The sequence below is a fragment of the Schistocerca serialis genome, chromosome 1 (genome assembly GCF_023864345.2).
Source record: "Schistocerca serialis cubense isolate TAMUIC-IGC-003099 chromosome 1, iqSchSeri2.2, whole genome shotgun sequence".
NCBI lineage: Eukaryota > Metazoa > Arthropoda > Insecta > Orthoptera > Acrididae > Schistocerca > Schistocerca serialis.
In genome coordinates, this window is record NC_064638.1 from 691,187,434 (window position 1) to 691,207,114 (window position 19,681).

At 43.5% G+C, this 19,681-nt stretch overlaps 2 protein-coding genes across 4 annotated transcripts in view; one reads left to right on the top strand and one right to left on the bottom strand.

Annotated features, from left to right (window-relative positions):
* LOC126480692 (DNA-directed RNA polymerases I, II, and III subunit RPABC3) overlaps positions 1-11,486 on the bottom strand; it is a 481,255-nt gene extending 469,769 nt beyond the window's left edge. Inside the window, exon 1 of the mRNA XM_050103935.1 lies at positions 11,347-11,486. Coding sequence (XP_049959892.1) covers positions 11,347-11,419 — 73 coding nt within the window. The 5' untranslated portion in view covers positions 11,420-11,486. The remainder of the gene's footprint in view (positions 1-11,346) is intronic.
* Positions 11,487-11,672: 186 nt separating this feature from the next.
* Positions 11,673-19,681, top strand: part of LOC126480714 (protein UBASH3A homolog) — a 275,438-nt gene continuing 267,429 nt past the window's right edge. For 2 of the 3 annotated variants that reach the window (XM_050103980.1, XM_050103989.1), the window contains exons 1-3: positions 11,673-11,794; positions 12,048-12,288; positions 12,370-12,565. In XM_050103980.1, coding sequence (XP_049959937.1) covers positions 11,688-11,794; positions 12,048-12,288; positions 12,370-12,565 — 544 coding nt within the window. In that variant the 5' untranslated portion in view covers positions 11,673-11,687. Of the gene's footprint in view, positions 11,795-12,047; positions 12,289-12,369; positions 12,566-12,759; positions 12,856-19,681 lie in introns of all 3 variants that reach the window. The other variant, XM_050103971.1, reaches the window with a different exon arrangement.

Consider the following 19,681-nt stretch of genomic DNA (forward strand, 5'->3'; position numbering starts at 1 on the left):
CAGTCGTAGTACAGGGTGTTGGCTAAACTTGAGTAATAGCTCCGATGGTAAGGAAGTTGCCAATGATAAACCACTCCTCAATTTCAAGGTCCATTAAGACATTGTGGCAGCATACACGGCCGGAAATGGGATTTTTAAAAAGTACACTTTCATACGATAAAGTTTTGAATGAAATGTATACTGCTATACGCACGTAAGCGGAAAAGCTTTTTCAACTGTTACACACAACGACAGAAAAATGTGAAAATTTATTCCGAAGTTCACGCACAACACAGAACGCAATCTCGCAGCCAGCCATTATTTGTGTCTTAGAACCAAACATCATGCAGCAACCGTTTACCTTGCCCAAGTCATATCCGTAACATGGCAGCGAATTATTTACCATTTATATTTTTTCAATGGGTCTCGATATGTACGCAACAGTTGAAACAGTTCTTAGAAGGAAAACAAGAACAGTTTTTTGGTGACTCTCCTCTGACGATGCACTACTTAGCAGCCGGCGAGGAGTATTAAAGTCGCCGATCAGTGCTCATGGAATCGCGCGGAGACAGTTCCGCCGATACACCTGTACACTGACAGAGTTGGGCGCATAAACCCTCTGTCGAGACCAGGTTACCCCAAGTTCTCAGCCATTTCCCAGGCATCAGAGCACTAGTGTTGGTGAGATTTATCGCCCCCTCGTCCGACGAGTCGACGCCGAGTCTTATTTCTACAGCATTACGTACAGGTCAGGAGCGGAACTAAGGAAAAATCATGACTCCATCCTCCTCCGCCAGCAGCACAAAAAACCGGCTGCATAAAACATTCAAGCGATGAAGAGACTGGTCACGTCTACAGTCAACAGTGAAACCGACACGATGCGGGATAGCACAGGTAGCAACGGCAAAGAAAAAAATCAGTGACGCAACACAAAGGGGAAAGATCCTAACTTTCCAAATGTAGGTATAAACGACTGAAAGATACAGAATTCCTCCAATTTACATGTTGGCACAGCTACAGTCTGCGCACTTGTGTTCACAATCGCGATGCTAAGTGAAATATTGGTGAGTGCACAATACGACTTTGTACTGTGTTAGTTGTGACGCCAAAGTTCTTTGAGTTTGCTGCTGTTACAGTTCTTAAATTAATTGTATGAAATATTTACTTCTCAAAGTGCCGATGTAAACATATGATTATACATTAGAGCATTTTATACACTGAGGTGACAAAGTGTCATGGAATAGCGATATGCACGTACACAGACTGCGGTAGCGTAACGTACACAAGGTACAAAAAGGACAGTCCATTGGCGGAGCTGTTATTTGTACTCAGGTGATTCACGTGAAAAGGCTTCCGACGTGATTATGGCCGCACGGCGGAAATTCACAAACTTTGAACGCGGAATGCTAGTTGGAACTAGGGGCATGGGGAATTCCATTTCGGAAAAAGAGAATTCAATATTCCAAGATCCACAGTGTCAAGAGCGTGTCGAGAATACCAAATTTCAGGAGTTACCTCACTTAATGAGCGAGAGCAGCGGCGTTTCCACGTCGTCGTCAGTGCTAAGAGGCATGAAACACTGCGTGAAATAACCGCACAAATTAATGTGTGGCGAACGTACCCGTTAGGACAGTGCGGCGAAATTTGGCGTTAACGGGCTATTGCAGCAGACGGCAGACTCGAGTACCTTTAATAACAGCACGACATCGCCTTGTAGCGCCTCTCTTGGGCTCGGGACCGAATCAGTTGGACCATAGATGACTGGGAAACCGTTGGCTGGTCAGCTAAGATCCGATTTTAGATGGTAAGAGCTGATGGTAGGGTTGGAGTATGGCGAAGACTCCCCGAAGCCATGGACCCGAGTAGTCAACAACGCACTGTGTAAGCTGGAGGTGGCTCCATAATGGTGTGGGCTGGTTTTACATGCAATGGATTGGGTCCTTTGGTCCATCTGAACCGATAACTGACTGGAAATAGTTATGGATAGGTACTTGGAGACCATTTGCAGCCATTCACGGACTTCATGTTCCCGAACAAGGATGGCTGATGATGCGCCATATCATAGGGACACAACTGTTCACATCTGGTTTGAAGTACATTATGGACAGGTCCAGCAAATGATTTGGCCAACCAGATAGCCCGATGTGAATCCCATCGAACATTTAGGGGGCATAATTTAGAGGTCAGTTCGTACACAAAATCCTGCAACAGGAACACTTTAGCAATTGTGTGTGGACGGCTATAGAGGAAGTATTGCTCAACATTTCTGCAGGGGAATTGCAACGGTTTGTTGACTCCATGCCACGTCATGTTACTGCACTACGCCTGGCAAAGGGAAGTCCGACACGATATTAGGAAGTATCTTCTGACTTTTGTCACCTGTGTGTATATTTTATCGTTGTTGTTATTATTATTAAAATCGTTGGCGTTTCTAGATCGTTAAATGTAGGCGTGACGTCAAATTATATCGGGGTGGTGGCGACGAAAGACAGTAATAAACTGTGACCCCCAGATCCGAACACCTATGCAAGCTTGGGACTAGGTGGTATATATAAAAAAAAAAAAAAAAAAAAAAAAAAAAAAAAAAAAAAAAAAAAAAACAACCCTCAGGGGCGAAGGCCGTGAGGTCGGTCCAGTGGCGGCGTCGCGGCCCCAAGGGACTCTCAGATACTAGTGAACCTAACAATGAGAACGACTGCGCCAGCGAGCACGGCGCGGCAGAGAGACAGATCTACCCTGGCAGTATAGTAATTATTGCATTGGCTGGCTGTGAGTGACGCGGAAACCCTGACAGGTGGTGGACGGCGAGCGAGGGGTAAGGGTGCGGAGGGGTGTTCGATCGGCCTTGACCCCGGCGGCACTGCACCGTCCTCCTCCGGTATCGACCTGACCCAGCCATGGCGCGCCATCTTGAGGGGGGCGCGGGCGCGAACCCGGCCGGGGCACACCTAACGTGGCTAGCGCTGGGGTCAGCTCACGAACATGACCATAGCCTCTCACCACGGCCCACTATCAGAAAGTAAGATACTACGGCGGTTTCATTGTGGTTGAATTAAATTACCTGGCGGCTGACGTTTTAAGTCCAAAGTTGCGGTAACTACCATCTTCAAGCAACCAACACTGAGATCCGCTCACCGTGGCGATAGAAAATCGCTTTAAAGTCTATCTCGTACAAAAACATAAAAAAATCAAACTCTCGTTTTGTTTCAATCTGTCTAATGCCTTTAAGCATGTCAAAAATCTTTTCTTAATTTTATTTAGAGCCACGTTTAAGTTAGTTTGTTTGAAGTATGTAACTACTTCCCCTTTTTGAATCAGTGTCGAAGTTGTCAAATCATTTCTAGAAAGTATTGAACTCTGATTTTGTTTACGCTGATTAGCAAGATACCTCACGGCCACTTCCAAAGTTATGTATCAGACTGCGTTTACAGCGTATACGTTCGGAACCTCGCGTTTTTCCCCAGTTTTGCCAATACTTAAATTTTAACAACCATGGCGTGTAAAGTGTATACGTCCTACAAAAATAACAAAATTCTAAAATTCGCATACAGTAAGTCCATGACTACAGCTTGTGTAACCAGGGCGGAAACCCATTTTAATCGGGTCTAGAGCTACGATTTTTTCTTGAAATTGGAGAAATATTTTTGCGGAGCGCTAGTGGCAACACGTGAGAGCTGATAGTTCGAGGCTCTCATTGGCGTATTATAAGGCGGAAACAGTCCAGCCCGCTAATTGTACAATACCAACTACTTTAAATTCGCAATATCATTCATGTACCAACTGAAATTGAGAGATACTCGTACAATCACTGGAATACTAAATATCGACTTCCACAATATTATTTCTACCCTCCGTGGAAAGAATAAAATTGTAGGCCGTCGTGAGTATTTTACACGTCAAATAGTTACAAATAACATTACTACACCCCATGCACACATTTCGCTTGGTCTGGAAACAAACGTTTAATTACATTTCCATGTAATTACGAGTACGGCCGTTATGGAGTAACGGTCTGCCTTTAAAAAACAACGGTACGCTATAAGTTTGGCAAACTGCGAGGTGGTGCCACCGATATGGTCTTAAAAGGTGACAGCGCCATCTGTGATCGGGAGACGCGAGTAATGAATATCAACAACACCCGCATACTGGTAGCCAATTGCCTGAGTTATTGAGTACAGTATTTTTCTTATGTGCTCATAATTACTTAAAACAATATCATTTTCATACAGGTGAACACAACTTGTGTTGTACCGTATGCGAAAGGTAGAAAGAGACACGGAATAACGTGTAACAGTTCGATTTAGTATTAAAGCAACGTACTGCTTACGACTTTCATTTCACACTCGATGACGATCCGCTCCTCGAAAAGTGAAGTCCGATATCTTCATCGCTGTGTAATCTCAAATGTTACTAAAAGAACGAGTAAATGAATGACAATATTCAAGTGAACAGTAATTCAGCTCGAATTTTAGGTTTTTCTTACCTATTTTCTGACTCAAATTTTGGGGTCTAGTGTAGCAGGGGATACAACCCGTCGGCTTTGGACAATGACGTCACAAGTCGCCAGAGAGCATTTTACCATTTTCGCTTTTGCTGTTATGTTTCAGTTTCGTTTTTTTACTGATTGCTTAATAAAGTGGATCTGTTTATTCTATCTCGTGAGATTTTTTTTTTTTTAAAAGCCAAAAAACACTTATCACCCACTGAAGGGAGCTACAACACTAAGAAGAATCGCTTCTCGATTGGCCACTTGTGACGTCATTGTCCAAAGCAGACGGGTTGTATCCCCTGCTGCACTAGTCCCAAATTTTGTTACAAGTCAAACCTGCGGCTGCACTTGTTCCCGAAATAAACAGCGGCGTTTGTTCCCATCGAATAAGAGCGCCAAACACACACTGAACTTCTTAAAGATAGTTAAAATACAACACGTGCGATGCCAGTATTGCTAGACACGTCCGAGTTTTTCTGGTAGTACAACACGGACACACATCATCTGTAAGATAGCCCCTTCTGTCAGCGAGAAAATTATGAAATACGAAACCGGTACACTTTCGGAATTTAGTGCTGCACAGATGTGGTACAGCGCAAACACTTATGCGACGCACCATCCGAAAACTTGTCATTAAATAAAAGAAGAAAATTCAGCAGGGCAGATACAGCTAAAGCTAACGAGCTGCTAGCAGAGCAAGAAGTGAAGTCTAGGAAAGAAAAGTCATACGACACGTTAAAAACGAACTCTGTCGACGATGGTGAGTTTCTGACGAGTTAAGGGAGTCTTCACTGACCTTCGACTGTTCGTCTGATGCCAGATTTCCGTCACAGCAACGCGCTAAACAAGAGATGTGGCCTTGGTATGCTTTCAGCCCCGTCCCTCTTAATTATGTTTGCCTTGCGCTGACAGGTTTCTCGACGGGGCGCAAGAGCAAACTCCAGTTCCATCTTTGTCCATCGACTGCGAGTTTCTACAGTGACAACGCCACTGTTTGCCACTCGAGAGAGAAAGAGAGTTCAATGACACACTTCATCCCACTCTCTTGGTTAAAAGGCATGAGATGTGCAACGAGCAGATTTTCATTTAAAACACTAAGAAACGAATGCCATTATTTGTGTGATGAACATATTTAATGACCCCGATATTGACAGGGCAAACCATATTGTTTCTTCATTTTTACTTATATCAGGACAGTTTGTTGGCCATTCTGCAAATCTGCTCCCTCATGATTTCCATATTTACTTGATGCTGAAGACAGTTTTTCCAAGCTATTCTAGCACAGACATGTTTTCTATCAAGCACTATGCCTATTTTAATTTTTTTGGGGATCACTTAGTAGGGGAATCTGGGTAGAGTATCCACTGTATCATAAGATTCAAGTCACAATAAAGCAATCTCAGTTTTTTGGCCTTAATGTGAAGGAACAGAATGACATCCTACAATGCAGAGCGTTGATGATGGGGAAAATTTTCCAAACCTTCCAGTTTGTTTTTTTCATGTAATGAAACTGAGAGTGAAATTCTATTTGCAGGAGTAATTACTTTGAACCCAAGGGCATACTGTTTCTTTCATTATAGTGGCTACTGGCCTTATTTGCTGTATTATGTACTTCCATAATAATTCTCTGTTTGATACTACATAACCAGTCATTCTTCACAGAAGGCAACATTCATGCAAAAATGTTTCATTACCTACTATCCAGGTTGTTCTAGACTTTAACTGGTTGTTGTTGTTGTTGTTGTGGTCTTCAGTCCTGAGACTGGTTTGGTGCAGCTCTCCATGCTACTCTATCCTGTGCAAGCTTCTTCATCTCCCAGTACCTACTGCAACCTACATCCTTCAGAATCTGCTTAGTGTATTCATCTCTTGGTCTCCCCCTATGATTTTTACCCTCCACGCTGCCCTCCAATACTAAATTGGTGATCCCTTGATGCACTCATGAAAATTCAAAAACACTCCTTATATGAATGAAGTAATACACGTATAACAGTCAGGCAGTCTTTTGCCCCCCCCCCCTGCCACCCACCACCTGTGAAAGGAAATAGCATATGTACCACGTATCCTCTGTAAACACACTGAGACAGATTAAAAATGGTTCAAATGGCTCTGAGCACTATGGGACTCAACTGCTGTGGTCATCAGTCCCCTAGGAACTTAGAACTAATTAAACCTAACTAACCTAAGGACATCACACACATTCATGCCCGAGGCAGGATTCGAACCTGCGACCGTAGCAGCAGCGCGGCTCCGGACTGGAGCGCCTAGAACCGCACGACCACCGCGGCCGGCATGAGACAGATTACACATTAACATTACATCTCATGCTACGCTGATATTAAATGCAATGACCTGTATGAACCACGCATATGCAACCAACTAAGGCAACACAGATATCACAATAACTCTGAAACTCGGTAAAAGAGGATTACGATACAATGTATTCAACATTAATTTAGTGAATAAACTCTATGCCTTCATTCAACCAACTAAGGCAACACAGATATCACAATAACTCTGAAACTCGGTAAAAGAGGATTATGATACAATGTATTCAACATTAATTTAGTGAATAAACTCTATGCCTTCATTCAATTAGGCTCTATTGTGAAATTTATTTATATTATGACATTTGTTTGCCAATTTCCTTCTCCTAAAGTAAAAGTCATATACACAATTCTCACAATGTGAACTTTTAATTCAAACCAGTTACAGCAAATGTGTGTGTCATTTTACTTAATTTCGTTACACAGAAAGCCACCAAGTTGTTCTCATACCTACATTAATGAAACGCATCATTCTTTTTATTTCAAACATTTCTTCTATCAGATGCCTATAACGACTAACAGATACTGACACTGCTATTGTTGTTTCAGTTCCGAACATAATGAATGCTTTAAGACTTCTCAACGGTTCATTTAAGTGACTTCATTAACTTTTGCCTAGAGCACAAATTACAAGGAAATAGTTTATCATCTCGTAAATGTGTCAAAACACTAGCTTATATAGGGGAAGAAAGTCATCTGAGGCTATCAAGGGAAACAATGAAAAACCTTGCCTCTGCTACTGTTAAACTTTTACTGTTGCACTACAACAAATTAACTGTCAATAAAACATACTAATAAAAAAGGTCTAATCTTTTTCAATTAGCTGCTACAGAAATTATCTTTAATAATTTATGAAAATATAAAATTTCAAATTCACTAAACATTACACATTTTGGATTAACCGCACACTACTAGGCAACGATAAGAAAGAACAAGGTTCCAGCCTGTACCAGAATGTCTGATGAAATTTTTGTATTTGTTGCTATCCTAACTAAGTGAAATGTAAACAATCTGATTATGGGTTCACTCTGTCCAAGTTAGTAACTTATAGGCACTGCACATTTATTACGCAGAAAACCTTATCTAGGAAGAATCCCTGTTATGCCGCACTAGTGAAGTCAAAAAATGCTTCAAATGGCTCCGAGTACTATGGGACTCAACATCGGAGGTCATCAGTACCCTAGAACTTAGAACTAGTTAAACCTAACTAACCTAAGGACAACACACACATCCATGCCCGAGGCAGGATTTGAACCTGCGACTGTAGCAGTCGCGCGGTTCCTGACTGATGCGCCTAGAACTGCTCGGCCACTGTGGCCGGCTAGTAAAGTCACTTCCATTTGAACTGTGTGACAAGATCCGGGCTGGTTTACAGTCCAGTGACACAAATGGTCACTTGAGGTGCTAGAGTGCATATCTGTGGTGGATATCATAATTAGTAGTGAAAGATATCATTGATACTTGTATATAATAGAAAAAGAAGCATGAACACTACCACTCAGCTCCAGACACAACTGAAATGAGTAACAGGGCCAGGAGAGCCAACTAATGTCTGTGGGAAGGGAGTGGGACTGGCAGGTGCCAATTATATGATGCTTGTGTGCAAAAATGTTCTCACATTGGCCCTGGCCAACACTAGTTTACTGCCTCAAGCAGCTTGTTAATTGCCGTCACAAAGATGGGTGGACTCTGTTCCACGCTATTACATTTCAGGGTGATTTGAATGTTTATGTAATAGATTCATGGCAGCATAGTTATGGTCCTAACAGCTGTAAGTGTGCAGGGTTAAGTGCAGTGAGAAGTGGGAAAAATCTGAATGAACAGTGCTTAATTATTTCTTCTTTCATTCAGCTAACATGTAACGTACACCCAACTGAAAAGCACATTTATTAAGACACTGGCCCCAGATTTGGAAGGGTGAAGACTTCAGGCTATCCTAATTTAAGTTTTGCTGAATCATTTCAGGGAAATGCAGGGATGGTTATCTCAACAGTCCTGTTCTCTCCTTATTAAACACGTATGTTTATATGTCTGTATTGTTGACATATTTTCTTGTTGCAAGCTGACGAAGCCTGCATCATTGTAAAATGATACATGGGCAAATAAATAACTGATACTTAATCACCCACACTTCAACATATCTTTGAGAAGGAGTACAAACAAGTACACACTCATTATAGATAGGAAACTGTCTATATCTTTATTGTATTAATTAGGCAATAATCACTACTCCCATATCAAAAGTTTACACCATGAATGAAATTTATAAGAACAAGAACGAAACATCTGATGTTAAGATGCTATGAATATTTTTATATTGCTCACAAAGCATTATGTATGATGTTACTTTCGAAATAATAGTAAAGTAATGATAGAAATAATGCCTCATCACAAATTATGACAAGACTAATTAACAGAATTGAAATGACGATATCGTATTTCTAAGCAGGAGACCCAGTCCGGTGGCGTTCAGCCCCTGATGCACATCTTGGGCAAGGGGGTTAAGTGGGATTAAACAATGAGGTCATCAGTCCCTTCTTTTTTCATAATCAAATATAAAAACATTTCATGAAAAGCAGGTTGACATCCAATTTGAGTTTTTATTATATCTCAGGCATAGAGGCACATAAGCAATAGAGGGGGGGGGGGGGGGGGGGACTAGTAAGGAAGAGTAGGAATAATGTCCTGTTGATGACAGTGTTACCTGACAGAGCAGCATAGATTATGAAAGAATGACATAGGAAATCATACATCTGGATGCACAGATAGCAACTTGAACCCAAACCCAATTACAGTGTATCAGAGTGAAGGAGAAACAACCACAGGAAACAATAAAATGCAGTGAGATGTTGAATATCAACTGGTCAAAACTAGTCACAGGCCCCGTGGGGGCTTATCTCGTGCTGGAAGGTCAGATTTGGCACCTGACTGCGAGTTCCTTAGTCTATAAGCAAAATACTCACGGAAAGCATAAAAACACTAAACCCTTGTATTGAGGAAAGCTACTGATCAGGGGGCAACTACACATCCACTAGTGCTTTCATGTGCAGAGAACACACACACACACACACACACACACAATAAATCTGCGCAGAACTTCCCGTTCTCCAAATTTAAAAAAAAAAAAAAATAATAATAATAATAATAATAATACTTTTCATTTAAAAAACAAAAAATAAATGAATTTACACTTGCTACTGATGATGTTCTCACTTGCAAGGCAAAAAGGAATTCATGAAATGAAAAACAGTATATTTGTAATGTTAAATATTATAACAAATAAGAAGCCTATGTCAAGGATAAGAAGAAGCAATCAGTGACAGGCAACGGATTATATGATTTGCAAATTGTATCTGACCGGGTATCATGTTTGCATTCTGCTACCAATAACAATGTTAATCAAAAATCATGTAGATAATGATTAAACAAAAAAAACATATGTTCAACTTATATTTCATGGCTGCAAACACAATTGTATCACATTAACTTTACTTCACAGAAATAGGAACTTATCGACACTTGGCAATAACTGACAACAGATTGTCCTTATGATGGATCCTGATGATTGCAGCATTATAATGACAGATTTACCCAAACTGGCAAGGTCTTAATTTTCTTGATAAACTGTTGTGTGAAAGTGGGCAGCGGCATATCCATTGACATTTTGAAGGAATGCTAGATCTACACTTGGTGAAAGCAAGCCACAGAGACAGCCATACTATGTGTATACGTAATTAAAGCGGAAAAATGAATGTATGATCAACCTTCACTAGGCTTTGTGTTCGAAGCAGAAATATTACAACAAAATGCCTGCATATGGAAATTGGTGGCAAATTCAGCGACGGACTTATTTAGGTTACTTGAATATTACAAGACTATCGCATTTCCTCCTATTTTAACTTGGTTAGTGGTGGGAAAACCAATTCTGGCCACATAGGGCCTACCGAAGTTTGGACTTATTTTTGGGTTAATTCTAAAGTTGTTATTAATAATCACAAGATGCGACTCTATAATGTTACACAGAAACACAGTTGAGACCTCGAGATGGTCCATGGAATGAAACATAGAATAGGAAAGTAATAAAACGTCACAAACATTTTTTTAAAAAAGTTTCGTTTCCAAACCACAAAGAGTCTAAATTATATGTAACGATTTTAAATCATGTTTTTCTGGTGCAGCGAATTCTTCTGCTTGACCCGCAACAGTTCCCCAGCATGCCTACTGCACAACGCGAAATTTGCGACTTCTCACACTGCTTCACAATAGCACTCATTGCTTCATTATGATTACAGCGATATGCTACGTGTGTCGACTGCAAGATTGAATACAATCTTCAATTTATTACTGGCTTGATTACGCACGAAAACTACTAACATCCCACGTTACACTCGACACAAACAGCACCAGCGCCATCACCCACACACACACACGCTCACCAGGTGATGCACATAACCTCAAAATTACTGTCATGAAATGGTTATCAAAATGATTCATCAATTTTACCAGCCCCAAAATTGCGTAATACTATACAAAATAAGCCTACGAACTAACCTCTGTCAAACTTCTTTCCTTCAGGATCAATATCTTTCACATTAAATATATCTTCAAACAACACGCCCGCCATCGCGAACCGGAAACAATAACATACAACCACCAACTTTTGTACACCGTCTTTGATATCGACGTGATTCATGTAATCTACAAGGCATTTAGTAAGTATATTCCTTACTTCGAGATACTCTACGACAGATTTTTGAAGTGTTACATGTAATAATTTATATTTTTCCTAAAGTAATATAAAAAATAATATTGAATAATATCTTTGGTAAATTTGACATTTTCAATATAATCTTTGAACTGTATATGTTATGGTTGATTGTTCAGCAAATGAAATGGCGACATTACCCCCAAGGAAAAACGCGACACCTACAAAAATATCAAGACAGTATCTATCACCATTGCAAATACTTTTGCAGATGGGGTTTCCCAAACATAGAGCGTAAGGTCACGTTTTAAAATTTTGAATGTCTATATCAATGTTTGTTGTTCGATTAAAAATGTGTGGTTGCCAATACTCTTTCATTAATAAAGAATTTTCCCTGTGAATTTGTATTGACGGGTGACGGAAACGAAAGTTTAATCTTCTATATAAATTAACAGAGGGAACTTGTTTCCTGGATTGTCTTGTTGAAAAAAAAGGCGCAGAAAGAACAATTACGGTGCCAGTTTTCATTCGGTGGTATGCATTTCAGGGAGAAGGCATTAGCAGCAACCGGCCATAGAGGTGTTCAGCTTGCATCTGACTGGCTGCTAGCACATGTGAATGACCCGACACTGGATGACAATAGCCCACGAGAGTACATATTATATGCATGCCCAACAGGGCCATTCTTTGAACAACTGGAAAATTTTTGGAATTTGTCGCTTGCACAGTGTGGTTGGAATGGTGCACACAGTTTCATGCCTCATATAACATTAGTTTCATTTTTTAAGGTATGGAGAGAGAAAACTGGTTACTGTTAATTGATGTAGGTTTGATAGCTTCACTGAAGTTTTTGTGGCATGTTGATTCAGGCTCCTGATGAAAGTGCCCAGCAGTTAGCACGAACTCTCAAGCATGTTGTTGAACTGCAAAGAGTGAATTTAAAGGAACCCTTGAAACTGGAAACATATGTCTCACAGAACTTCATGGGTTTTTTTGTGCATGAGGAGCATGCTGATATTCTGAAAAGGATTGCCCTGCAATATGTTAAAGAGGTGTCAAATGCAAGTAAGTAATTTCATAGTTACTGAATGAATCATAGTCAAAATACTTTCTGAAATTTCTCTCTGGTAAAAAAAGAGGAAGTTGATTTTAGTGAGATGCCGAGCAAAGTTCTGATGAGCTGCATGTTGTGACAAAATACTTTCCTTACTCTTTTTTCTGTACTTAGTGCCTTTCCTATACTCTGTGTTCCTTTACAGTCATAAATGATAATTACGAACACCTCGACGCACTGTCAGCTTGTTTTCCATGGTGCACCACAGCTACTGATAGATATGTTCCTCGTGGAGTCAAATGTAAGCTCACTATGGGTTGAATGTCATATATTTCATTATGATTTGGCATGATGTTGAAGTGCATGATACTGCTCAGTAATTCTGTGTCGTCTAAGGTACTGACCTTTCATCAGCTTAATATAACCAAGGCCATTCAAATAGCTGAATAGTTTTGCCTAAGGATGTAAGTATTACCAGAACACATGGGAGAATTAAGGGTATTTCATCTTTTTTACCATTTTGCTTTCATTTTTGCTGTTACAGTTTGCAGTGGATCCACTGTTTCTTTAATTTATGTGAAATTCCTCCAGTTTTGCAGTCTATTCAGTTGGGCAAATATTTTACACTCTCTTTTTGGTTTTGTTCTCCTGTGGAACAAGTTATTATTATTATTATTATTTTTTATTTGAACTTCATTGTGTGTGCTGCTTCACTGTCTGGTGCAGTTCAGAAATATTGTACTAATACCCAACAAAACTGTGCCTATATAGGGGCTGTGTTTAAGGTATTCCTTTTCAACTAACTTTCCAGCTTGTTTTTTAGTGCTTAGTATTCCTGAATGAAGGCATCTCCTAATCCAGCTTGTGTGCATACTTCTGGTGACCAAAGGCTGTATCCAGCTTCAGTGTAGTATATGTTGCATGGCTTCTTTAGCAGTTTCCTTTGTTATGAGAAACTGTGGTTCAGTTATAGTTAACATTGACCCGGTATCAGGCATTGCTGTTAGTTTGTGTGTGTGTGTTTTTTTTTTTTGCTGTTACTACCAATAAACTCATTGGTCTGTACTTTTGTGATATTTCCATTACTGTGGCTTTTAAGTTTTACATTTCATTATTTTCTGCGTACCCATGGCACAGAAGAATTATATAGAAGTTAAATTCTTTTCTTTCTTGCTAGTGTTGACATGGAAAAATATCTGATTCTTCCACTGCCTACATTGCCACAATCAGTATGCCAGTAAATTGTATGAATTTTCTGATGACCTCTTCATGATGATTTCAATTATATTTGTTAGTTGACTAATGTGTGGAATAATTTTGAAACCTGTGTGTACTTCTTCATTCAACACAATTAACCCACTCATATAGTTAGATCCTAGGATTGAGAATTTCAAAGGGTGTTAAATTGTAATATATTGTTAAACTGCTATATTCCATTTGTTTGCATAGGCTAAAAGCAACTAAATAAATTATAGTAACAGAAAACCAACTACCTGGGAAAAGTCTGCTACTTTTACTGTTATATTAACTTACTATTACTGTGTGTTTAATATTTATAATAATAATGGAAATTCCTGGATAGAACAATATGTAAAATAAGGGAAAGCCAACCACTCATCTATAGCAGACTGATGTGTGGCGCATACACACACGTAACAGGAAACAGCGTTCACTAGCTTTTGAGCTCCAGCTTTTTTTCTAGTAGAAAATATCTGTATCCACATACTACTGTGGCTGCAGCAACAATGAATAATAACAGTAATCTAGCAGCCCACTTATGAATTGCTTTGATGCATTTAATCCAACCTGGTAGGCATCCCAAACACCCAAGCAGTACAAGAATGGATTGCACTGGTGTTCTCTTCACAGTCTGCTTTACAAATGAACCATGTTTTCCTAAAATTCTCCCCCCAGGGGGTCCACAACTCTTTCGTGGATACGTGCGTGGCGAGCACGGGGCCCCGAGCCATTGCAGCCTTCTTTCTCTCCCGGGCTGCATTTCCTTTCCCTTCCCCTCCTTTCCCCTCCTTTCCCCTCCATACCCCTTTCCCCTCGCCCTCTCCTCTCCCTCTATTGGTGTCCTTGCTTATGTTGGCCCCCGCTATCCTCCTGGTTCTGTTGGTTTTACACTCTGGCTTTGTTGCGTAATCATCTCCTCCTTTTGGCATTCCTTGGTCCCCCTCTGGGGTTTGACCTCCATTCCAAAATTTCTCTTCCGTAGTGTGAGCCATTTGGGGAAGAGCACCTTACCTAGTGTCTCCGACGTGCGCCCTCCTAGTATATTCCACCTTTTCTTCTACGTCGTTGTCTGATGCTAGGGTGCATAGCCAGCACGGTAGCCAGCCCGTGTGGTGGGGTCGCTATGTACCCTTTTGGTTGAGCCCCCTGAACACACAGGGATCACACTTCTGATACCTGAGCTGTGACCTCCTCATGCATGCCTTGGAGTGGTTGCTCGTCATCCTGGAGCATCGGAACTCCCGGCAATGGCCGCCGTGCCAGACGGCCCTTGCTGTGGCTGGGTGGCGCCCGTGAGGAGAGCCCCTGATCGGAGTGGGTGGTATCAGGGCGGACGCTATGCAGATGAAACGCATAAGGGTCCAAACCTCTGGCCGCTCTTCTGCGGCCGTCTCTCTGCGTGGTACTGATTCCTCAAGTGCTGCTTCTCTTGCCCCTTCGGCCTTCCCTTCCGTGGCTACCCCCTGGGAGGAGGGTCAGGCCCGTCGTCTAGGGGCAAAACCTTTCCCCCGTTATCTAGTTTGCACCAGGACTGATGGAGATACTTTCACCAGTGTCAAACCTTTATTCTTTGTGGAACACATTGAAGACAAGTTCGGCGAAGTGGACTCCCTGAGCAAGATGCGGTCGGGTTCATTACTGATAAAAACTACTTCGGCTGCCCAATCTGCGGCCCTTCGTGCCTGTACCCATCTTGGCACAATTCCCGTGTCCATTACCCCTCACCAGTCTCTAAATATGGTACAAGGTGTGATTTTTCACAGAGACCTCATCCTTCAAACTGATGAGGAACTTCGGGACAATCTCGGACGGCGGGGTGTTCACTTTGTTCGGCGTGTTCAGAAGGGTCCTAAAGATAATCGTATTGATACTGGTGCCTTTATCCTGGCCTTTGAAGGGGATACCCTTCCTGAGAAAGTTAAGATTATGGTCTATCGCTGTGATGTGAAGCCGTACATCCCACCTCCTATGCGGTGTTTTAAGTGCTTGCGTTTTGGCCACATGTCTTCTCGCTGTACCCAGGACCCTCTCTGTGGTGACTGTGGACATCCACTCCATGAGGGGAGTCCCTGTGTTCCCCCTCCTGTATGTGTAAATTGTCATGGTAGTCATTCTCCACGTTCAGCAGATTGCCCAGTCTATAAGAAAGAAAAAAAGATACAGGAGTATAAGTCTCTTGATCGTTTAAGCTACACAGAGGCCCGTAAGAAATATGCACGATTGCACCCTGTGTCCATGACATCTAGTTACGCCTTGGTTACATCTTCATCCCTTCCTCCCCCTTCCTTACCCCCGTCCCGGACCCCTCTCCTTCCCCCCTCCCCTGCGGCTCCCACACCTTCTCTGGGCGCCGCTCCCCCTCCCCAGCCGGAGAAGTGTCCCACTCCTTCGGCGTCTGCCGGTCAAGGGCGCCTCTCCCGGGATGCCCCTTCCCGGCACCTTCCAGGTCAAAGGTCTGCTGCAGCGCGGCGACCGCGAGAGCCGCGGTCTATCGGCCCCCAGGTCGCCCGGTCTCTTTCTGTTCCTGATCTTGCTGCAGCTGGCCCCATTATGCCACACAGCCCTCCTCGATCTCAGCCTGAAAAGAAGAAGAAACATAAGTCCCGGGACAAAGAGCCTCTGGTGTCACCGGAGGTCCCTTCCCCGGCTTCACAACCGGATTCTGACCTATCGTTTATGGATGTCGCCCCCTCCTTGTCGGTGACGGGTGGGGACCCGGCGGTATGACTGGATTTAGCGTGTTCAGCCCTCATTTAAACCATCGTTCTGTGGTTCTCCAATGGAATTGTAATGGCTACTATCGTCACCTTCCGGAATTGAAATCCCTTCTTTCGTCCTACTCAGCAGCTTGTGTGGTTCTCCAGGAATCTCATTTTACTGATGCTCACTCACCGACCCTCCGTGGGTTCCGTGTTTTCTGTCGAAATCGGGTCGGACCCTTGCGGGCTTCTGGTGGCGTTTGTACGTTGGTCCGTACAGACATTGCTAGCACGTGGATTCCTCTCCAAACTACATTGGAAGCAGTTGCTGTTAGGGTCCACTTAGACTCTGCAGTCACAGTATGCAATCTTTATCTCCCTCCTGACAGGACTCTTACACCTGCTGCCTTAACCACCCTTCTTCAGCAACTTCCTCCTCCCTTCCTCCTCCTTGGGGATTTTAATGCTCATCATCCTTTGTGGGGCAGTGCCTTTCCATCTAGACGAGGTCTTCTTATCGACCAATTTATTGCAGACCACGACCTGTGCCTTCTTAATGATGGCTCCCCTACTCATTTCAGTGCTGGTCATGGTACCTTTTCTGCCATTGATCTTTCTCTTTCTTCTCCCTCTCTCCTCCCTTCATTACACTGGTCGCCACACGACGACCTTTGTGATAGTGACCATTTCCCGTTGATTATCACGCTCCCTTCCCGCTCCCCGATGGAGAGGTTACCTCGTTGGTCTTTCCACCGCGCCGATTGGCCTCTATATACTGCACAGGTCGAGTTTTCTCCCTCTTTGTCGGGTTGTATTGATGACGTCCTACGTGACGTGTCTGACGCGATTGTTCGCGCTGCTAACCTTGCTGTCCCGCGCTCATCTGGACAATTTCGTCGTCGGCAAGTCCCGTGGTGGAGTACGGCCATTGCCATTGCCATCCGTGATCGCCGTCGAGCTTTGCAACACTTTAAGAGGCACCCATCTGTAGCCAGCCTTTCTACCTTTAAGCGCCTTCGCGCTAAAGCCCGTTATTTAATCAAACAGAGCAAGCGGATATGTTGGGAACGATTCGTTTCTTCCCTTGGTTCCACTGTCCCTCTGTCACGGGTATGGGCTACACTTCGCTCTCTCCAAGGTTGCCATCGGCAGTCCACCCTCCCAGGCCTTCACCTCCCAGATGGCATTTGTACGGACCCATTAGTTCTCGCAGAACATCTTGCGACCCATTTTGCAGTGGCATCAGCGTCGGCCTCCTATCCAGCTGCTTTCCTTCATCCAAAACAGCAGGCTGAAGCTGTCACCTTATGTTTCACCACTTGTGAGTCAGAATCTTACAACGAACCTTTCACTGAATGGGAATTTCTTTCTGCTCTATCTGCTTCTCATGATACGGCTCCTGGCCCAGATTCCATTCATAACCAGCTGCTTCAACATCTCAGTGCTCCACAACGGCACCATCTTCTTCGGGTGTTTAACCGTATCTGGCTCCAGGGTGACTTCCCTTCTCAGTGGAGGGATAGCATTGTGGTTCCTGTCCTTAAGCCTGGTCAGAACCCCCTATCTGTTGACAGCTATCGGCCAATTAGTTTGACCAATGTTGGTTGTAAGTTACTTGAACAGCTGGTAGCCCGTCGGCTCACTTGGGTCCTCGAATCTCGGGATCTATTGTCCCCTTACCAGTGTGGCTTTCGAGAGGGACGATCTCCAATCGATCATTTGCTTCGCTTGGAATCCGCAGTTCGGCAGGCTTTTTCCCAGCGTCGCCATTTGGTTGCAGTGTTTTTTGACCTTCGCAAGGCCTATGACACGGCCTGGCGCCATCACATCTTACTAACCCTTCATCAGTGGGGTCTTCGGGGCCCATTCCCGATTTTTATCCGCCAGTTCCTGATCCATCGGTCATTCAGAGTTCGAGTTGGTACTGCTTTTAGTTCTCCACGGACCCAGGAGACGGGCATCCCACGGGGTTCGGTCTTGAGTGTCCTTCTTTTCCTCATTGCTATCGATGGACTTGTGGCCTCTGTCGGTCCCTTGGTCGCCCCTGCCCTGTATGTGGATGATTTCTGCATTTGGGTTAGTTCCTCCTCGATGCCATCTGCAGAACGGCAGCTCCAGGTGGCTATACGGCGTGCCTCTGCATGGACCCTCTCCCACGGGTTTCAATTCTCTCCTTTAAAATCGCGGGTGGTCCACTTCTGTCGCCGTACTACGGTCCACCCTGATCCAGAGCTCTATCTCGCTGCACAAAGATTGCCTGTGGTTCCACAGTTTCGTTTCCTAGGTCTTCTTTTCGACAACAAGCTCACTTGGCTGCCCCATATCAGACTCCTGAAGGTAGGATGTTTCCGTAAACTCAATGTCCTTCGCTTTCTTGCCCACTCCTCCTGGGGTGCGGACCGTTCCCTCCTCCTCCGTCTTTATCGTGCTCTAGTTCTGTCACGTTTGGACTATGGTTGTCAAGTTTATGGTTCAGCTGCTCCTTCCACGCTGCACGTGCTGGATCCAGTCCACCATCGTGGTATCCGTTTGGCCACCGGTGCCTTCCCTACTAGCCCTGTTGATAGTCTCCTGGTTGAAGCTGGGATCCCCCCTCTTTCTGTTCGGCGGTCCCAGCTTCTGGTGTCTTATGCCCTTACTATCCGTTCTTCTCCCGCTCATCCTTCCTATTCTATCCTATTCCCAGACCATGGACGTCGCCCGCCTGACTCCCGCCCTCGGGCGGGTTTACCGGTTGGGCTGCGCCTTGCGTCTCTTACCCGTGATTTTCGGCTTCCTTCTTTGTCCTGTCTTCCTTGCTCCCTCCCCTCCACCCCTCCTTGGTTAGTTCCTCGGCCTCGAATTCGGATGGATCTCCGCCGCGGTCCGAAAGATTCCATCCCCCCGGTGGTGTTCCGTTCCTTTTTCCGCCAAATTTTACGGGAGTTTCGGGATGCTGTTGTTTTTTACACTGATGGCTCTAAATCTGCTGATCATGTTGGGTATGCCTTCACGTCCTTTGTTGGAACGGAAAATCATCTACTGCCACCCTCATGTGGGGTGTTTCCTGCGGAATTGATGGCAATTTCCCGGGCCCTTACCTTTATTAAACAATCCCAACACAACCGCGTTTTGTTATGTACGGACTCGATGAGTGGCCTTCTTGCTATTGACCGGTGTTTTTCGCGCCATCCCTTGGTCTCTGCCATC